The sequence below is a fragment of the Dermacentor albipictus genome, chromosome 2, assembly GCF_038994185.2.
Source record: "Dermacentor albipictus isolate Rhodes 1998 colony chromosome 2, USDA_Dalb.pri_finalv2, whole genome shotgun sequence".
Classification (NCBI taxonomy): domain Eukaryota; kingdom Metazoa; phylum Arthropoda; class Arachnida; order Ixodida; family Ixodidae; genus Dermacentor; species Dermacentor albipictus.
Window position 1 is genome coordinate 13,019,768 of NC_091822.1, and position 6,963 is coordinate 13,026,730.

General features: G+C 41.5%; 1 protein-coding gene across 1 annotated transcript; it reads right to left on the reverse strand.

Annotated features, from left to right (window-relative positions):
• Positions 1-438: 438 nt before the first annotated feature.
• LOC139055662 (uncharacterized) lies at positions 439-4,603 on the reverse strand. The gene is made up of 6 exons (XM_070533191.1): positions 4,414-4,603; positions 4,157-4,354; positions 2,961-3,023; positions 2,545-2,607; positions 2,087-2,289; positions 439-489 (listed from the first exon to the last, which is right to left on the reverse strand). The coding sequence occupies exons 1-6, from the start codon at positions 4,601-4,603 to the stop codon at positions 439-441; spliced, it is 768 nt and encodes a 255-aa protein (XP_070389292.1).
• Positions 4,604-6,963: the final 2,360 nt, after the last annotated feature.

The following is a 6,963-nucleotide window of genomic DNA, read 5'->3' on the forward strand; positions in this document are numbered from 1 at the left end:
TACAGCTGACTAGACATTTTCACCTATCTCGTATGACGGCAACAGTCTCCAAAGCACTTGGTAACAATGCAACAGAAACTGCACGACTTTGAGGATCACAATAACAGTGGATAACACACATACATTATACTGTGGACAGAAGTCAAAAGTCAAACTTGCAGTGTCCTTTAGTTCAGCTGTATCTTTAAAGCAATTATTCATCAAATAAAAGGAAACATTATGTTGCCCATAACCTCAAATGCCTAAAGTGGATGCTACATGCAAAACAGGAATTGTGACAGCACCATTCACATTTTTAAAGGAAAGGTTGTGGAGGTGGCACATCGGTTGAGAAATACCACCATGAAGTTGTGGTTGAGCTGGTTGCCAACAGCGCATGGTCCTTGTATTTGCCATTGGCTATCTGCTGCCATCAATATCCACAGAATGACCAGGGAATCAGAAGCTGGAAGCCTTGGACCCTCTGTCGTGGTGAGTTTCAGTCAGTATCTGAAACAGCAAACATGCCATGACAAAGACGATTGTCAGAAGCTACTTGTGAAATGGGATTGTTATAGGCGTCTACTGTGTGACATCTCATTATTATGGTTTCAGTCGGCTGCATAGTGGGAACATACATTTCTACACGACTAAGAACAAGGGCAGCAACAGAGGGTAAAACAAGTAAGGAACTTTGGGGCCTTTCTTCCGAGCCAGTTTGTGCAGTGTACAGGAGCCTGGCAGATTATACAAAGAGTATAAAAGTTGGTCACAAGCTCAACACAGATTTCACCATATCGACTGCTTAGAACACATGCACATTAGGAATACTGGCACAACATTTTTGTGCACTGTTCAGGATTTTACATGATGCCACAATGTGAATTCCATTACCTGCTGCCTGCTCAAGTAGTCTTTGCTTTGACTTCTGAAACTTGGTGGCAAAGCGCTCGGAAGCATGCCGGAGCCACGATTTGAAAGAGGCTTCAACGTCAGCAGCAGTTGCATTTGGCGCTTTGCGAGCAGCATCTGAAATTGACAAGATTCCTTAAATCATCTCGACAATAACAGTTGTCTTGGTGAAAATAAATTGCAAGAGTCATACACAGTCTGCTGAACCTGCGAAAAGATTAAGAAATAAATTACTGCCTACTCAAAGTCCTTCCGCACATTATAAATTTGTTATATTGAATAGCCTTGGGCATTTCAGTTGCACTTGCTTTTTCAAATGATAATGAGGCAGAACACCAGCCAAAACAGTCTAATGATTGCTTTGCATTTTTTATTTAGACTGCTATTTCAATCATCTCACACTGCCTTGCACAGGAAGGCTGCATGGTGATCTTACACTCTATTTATGCCCTTTGCTTTTTACCCAACAAACCATATTATTGTAAGTTTTTAGCTTCTGAAGCTAAGCCTGGACCTTTAGAGTGTTACCAAATTGTTCATTTCTTTACCATGTGGGCTTTTTTAGTCAACATTAAAATTTAGGTACACAGTGAAATTGCAGCATCCTTGCAGTGTTGAAATATGCAACCCATAGCAATGGTGATAACTGACACTGCAAGCTTACAAAATAAATAAACAGGCAGCATTTAAAAAAAACAGACATTCGTATATGTATGTGGCAAAAATTAGAGCAATGAGCATGTTTTCGTTTTTCCTCAGGAAGGCTAATTCTGCGTAAAACACAAAAGTAAGGTGTATTATAGAGCTCACCCGCGATGGATTTAGCAATCTTTAAGGCGGAGAAGCTCAGTTTTCCTTTTCGACCCATCCAGGAAAATTGTGCCGCAACCTCGTCTGCGATGCAGTATGACAAGAGTCTTTTTGTTGCCCAGTAGGCATCTTTCCCACCGAGCTGTGTCAACTCGTGAACCTGTGTACAAAAGAGAAGAAATTCTTTTCAACAAAGAAACTTGTTGGATGATGTGAATGATTTAGAATATGAAAAAGAGTATTAAGTCATAAAGCAAGTAAGCAATGAACGAAAACCCATGGCATTCTTGATATTGCAGAAGTTCAGTGTTTCAACATCTTGAATATTCTATGAGTTCGATGAACTGAAACAAGAAAACAATGAAAAAAAAGAAACATAGCTTACCAGGATCTTAAGTTTTCCAGCATCGAGCTTGTCGTCAAATTCTTGTAGTTCTTCAAGACTGCTTAGTGGATGGCTTAAGAGATCTGCGCATTCGGTGACTGAAGAAGTAGGTAGCATATCGCACAACTTGTTCAGGGTGTCTGCTTGTTGTTCTAGCATGAAGCGAAGCGTGTTCAGCAGTCGTAGTACGTGCCGCTGGAAGTCTGAAAAATATAGTAAACAAACGCTATTAAAACTTAGTATGATTCAAGAACATTTTAAGCAAACCATTTTACTGAAAACTGCATTCATATCTTTCAAAAGGTGCGTACTCTTCTCTACACAACAATGATGAGGTGTGTTTTGTGGCCGTTCTTGCTGTATCTGTTCACCTGAAAAACACAATTTCAATTCATTAGTAGTTTGGAGTAAATGGTTAATGATTTATTTAACTTTGACCTCCTTTATCTGGCACATACCTGGTTCAACAGAGTGGTTATCAGACATGCCTTGTGGCGAGTTTGTCTCTGACAACTGGGTCCCTGCAGTGTGAAAGAAGAGAGCAGTGAGCCGCAAGAGCCGCTGCACTTGGAAAATCTGATATGCAACAGATAGTGACAAAGAGCGTAGCAGAGCAAAGAAAATTACCAATAGCAAAGGTTTACCAGTTCAGTTATGAAATTGAATTATGGAGGTTAACATATCTTGCTTCATCTTACTTCTACAATGCTTGAGAATTCATCTATGCATGGCTCTTAAGAAGCTTTACAGCTATCTGTGGTTCTAACGTATAGGTTAGAATCACAAAAAGTTAAATTTGTTACACACAAAAAATAATAAATATGCATATAAATCTTAATTTTGTAATGAGGCAGCTGTATATGTGTGAGAATACCTGGTGTGCCTTTGTCTCCCTGGCCAAATGTGGGCAAACTTGTTGCTTCATTCGAGGTTATTCCTAGAAAGCAACACATGTAGTTCGTTATGTAATGATTCCTATTAGCATTAATCACATCCATACACTGGTCGTGGAGCGCAGTATACCCCTATATAAAACAAACTTACAAGAGCTCCAGTATGTATACTGAACTTCAAAGTTACAATTCCGCAGTTCAGTGTTGCAGGATGAGTTTCCTTTGTAGCAATCTGCTACAATTGCATGAATGTCACAATTCTATTCATGCTATACACTCTAAAAACAGTTTGCACCCTTTGGGGTGTATATTTGTCCCACAACAATAATCGTCATCTGCCTTGCTTGCGTTTCCTTTCTTGAAAACTCGGCGCTCGCTACTTTCCTGTCGAGAATGCTGCGTCACACTGATAACGCGCATGCCGTTCGTGACTGGGAAGTACCGGGCTCGCAGCGTTAAAGAAAGGAAACGCGGGCAAAACAGATGACGATTATAGTTGTGGGACAAATATACACCTCAAAGGGTGCAACTGTTTTTAGAGTGATACTCCATGATAAACATTTCTGGCAAGTGAATAAATGCCAGAGGGGCAACTAGCAAAGTTTCGGTGTATATGCAAGGTAAATACCTTGTTCACACTTGTTGAAAACATATGCTGGATAGACATTCAATGTGAAATTATGAGGAGGCATTCCAAGCTTTGCTTCTATTTTACTATGAAGTTGCCAGTGCACTGCTGAAATACAGCAGAAGAGCGAGACGGACGAAGCGCTTCGTCTCATCTCGTCCTTGTGTGTTTCAACTGTGCGCTGCCACCTTCGTTATGGATTATTACCCACATGCCTGCTCACCCGTCATCTTAATTTTACTTTTTGGAAATGCGCTTTGTAAATTTAAAAATCCTATTGACAATGGCACATGAGCATTGTTAAGAACAGGCTAGCTACGAATGCAGCTACCAGCCTGCATTTCTCTTCGAACGAGCAGTTCTTCATGGCTGGTATGCAAATATTCAATGCAGAAGAAAGAAAGGAGGTGGTACATGTAACATCGGAGGGTTGAGAAAAAATTGGCCTCATGCACCAACTGACTGCTTGCAAGACTAAAGCTACGTCCTTAATGCAATGCAAATCAGAGCTGCATCTTGAAAAGTAATGGCAAATACATTTTACAATACCAGATGGAAAATTATTTGGAATGGCTGGCAGCCTTGGCTGGCTTGTGGCAGTTTCTCCCTCGTCCTCTTCACTGTCAGAGTTGCTCCAGGCTGCTGGTGGCCGTCTACGCCTCTTCAATGGGGGCATTTCAGTTTCACTGGCCAGGTCTGAATGGAACTGACTGTCATTTAGCTTTTTCCGGGCATGTTCATAGGTAACTGAAAAAGTGCAAAATGTGATCAATATAATCACCGCTGGCTTAAAAAAATGCGCTTACCAAACAAACCTTTCACAGCAATTTCATACTGCTTCCACCATGACTGTGGTGGATGCTGCTTCCGTGCCATTTTCCCAGCCTTCTCCACTTTTCTATTATGCGGCCAGACGCACATGCTCCCGGTGACCCAAGTAGTTGGCACAGTTTCAACCTCTTTAGAGGCAGTGAACTCCACAATAGCATAGCTCATCCGGACAAGAATTCTGAATTGTAGTGCCAGCATTGCACAAAACTGCACTTCCTAATTTTTTGTCAAGAAAGCATTTCAACTTTGCAAACAGTACAAATTTTCATTACTATAAGCACATTGTTGCTTCATATAGGAATAGTACCATGGAAACTATGTATATAACTGACCATTACATGCTCAATCATGATCAGGCTTTCACAATTACACAATAGCAGAGAGCTAATCAAGAATTAAGTTGAACATAGAATACACTGACCTGGTCTAGGAGATGCATGTTTCAAAATAATTTTTCAAGCTTTGTGAAGCTATAGCTCTGTGTTTGGCCAGAAAAGCCAGAACTCTACCTATACGACAAAAACATAGTCATGTTGGCGGTTCAAAAATAAATTTTGCACCAAAATGCCTTCATCGCCATATGATAAAACCTCAAGTCAAAACATCGTTGACAAGCCATAGGAAATGTATTTGCAAATGAAGCCAGACCTTTAGAATCAGGAGAGATTAAAAGTTGACATGGCAACAGCAGAAAACAAGCTCCACACTTCAACTTAAAAGTTCAAGTAATATTGCTGTGCTAAATACCAAAATAACATGCTACATAGGGAGGCCACAGCAGTTTTTATAGAACTGTTGTCAATGGTCCTGCTAAAGCACTTCAAAGGATCCCCACGTAAGACACTTGGAAAACAATCTATACTCCCCAACATTTCTTGGGAATCGAAACGAGCAGGTATGAGCCAACAAAAGAAATACACATATTTTAAAACAGCTGCAGATGCCCGAATTCCTCACTATTGTGGCACTATCTAGTGCCATGAAGAATTACACAACAGGCAGAAAAAAACTTCCAGTCATGCCTCTCATTCGCCACCACACTCTTACAAGACCTTGTGTCAAGGCAGATAAGAGTGTTCAGGGAAAAGTCAGCACCAGAGCAAGTTCCTCACTGCTACAAGGAAAAAGCACAGAACAGGACACTAAAATGAGCTCATCTTGGAACACATACTAAACGGTATGCAACTCTGGCATTACTACAAACTGCTTCTTCCATGGGAGCTTGACCATTTTTCGCACATTGCTCACAGGCCACACTTTGAGGTCTGAAAGACCTGAAACAATATAAATATCGAGTCTTGAAGATTCAAAGGGGTGTGCGTAGAAATCTTCTTTATGCAAAAATTCTTGACCAATGATGCAAATCTCTTCTGTACCCCTCATGGAAGCAATGTTTCTTGCAATAATAATATGTTCACCCTGCATGTAGCAGTTGTCCGGCTCTTCTGTGCTCAGCACAAAATTTTGATACTTCAGAGTTTTGAAGCATGGAAGACAGCATGTAGGAAGGAGTGGACCATTTTCACAAGGTTGTCTGGGAACAAGATCATGTCGCCTGCAAGGCACTTCAGAAGCAGCTGAATTTGCCTCTGTCATTCTATTTGCAAGTTGTTGTAATGGTTTCCCATGTTTGCGAAGGTACCTCTTTAATTGCTTCATATTGTTTTCAAAGGGAAACGCACTGAAGCAGTCCAATGCACCATGGCGTTTGACGTCATCAGACAAGTGTGACAGGCAATGGACATTGAACGACATGGGCTCTTTTCCATACAAATGGACAAAACTGGCAACAAAATGTTTCAGAAGCGCCCCGGCATAGTCAGCATGATGACTGCACAACTGCTTGTTAACCATAATTGACAGCGAGGCATGGAGAAGCAAGAAATGCTTATAAATGTCATCTGCGAGAATGCCGTTGAGAAGAAGAGGCCCCGTGTAGAGCAGAAGAAGCCTAAATTCAACAGCCTTCCACCTATCTAACTCATCGACACCCCTAGGCTTACGAGGAAATTCATGCGGGATGCAGAGACGCAAGGCTGTGCTTTGCTCTTTGAAAGTGTGACGTTGAAGTGGTCCCAGTCGAACATTTAAAGGACCTGAAAGCCACAGGGAAAAAAGCTTTTTCACAACACCTAACAGAACAACATGCATATAGTCGAGAGGAACATCACACACACAGTGTCAAGAGGCAACTCAACAAGAATTGACGTTCCTCTGTGATGCTCGGAGTTGCGCTGCTGCCAAGGGGATAGTCTGAATCGGGGAACACAACCTTGCCTCCAATGTATGCACCCTCAATGCAGCACTTGGGACAGCCACTGTAGCCACTGTGGCCTTTGGTCATCATTACGAAAGACCATGCTGGCGCATCACAAACGAGAGCCTTCAGACAAACCTCGATTGGCTTGCCATTGACAACAAGCCCATTTGCCAGGAAATACTGCAACTCATCAACGAAAGCTCTCAAAAAATCATTGGATGAATGTGGCTTTGAAGGTCCCGCATAAGCCCCAATAACAAATGGC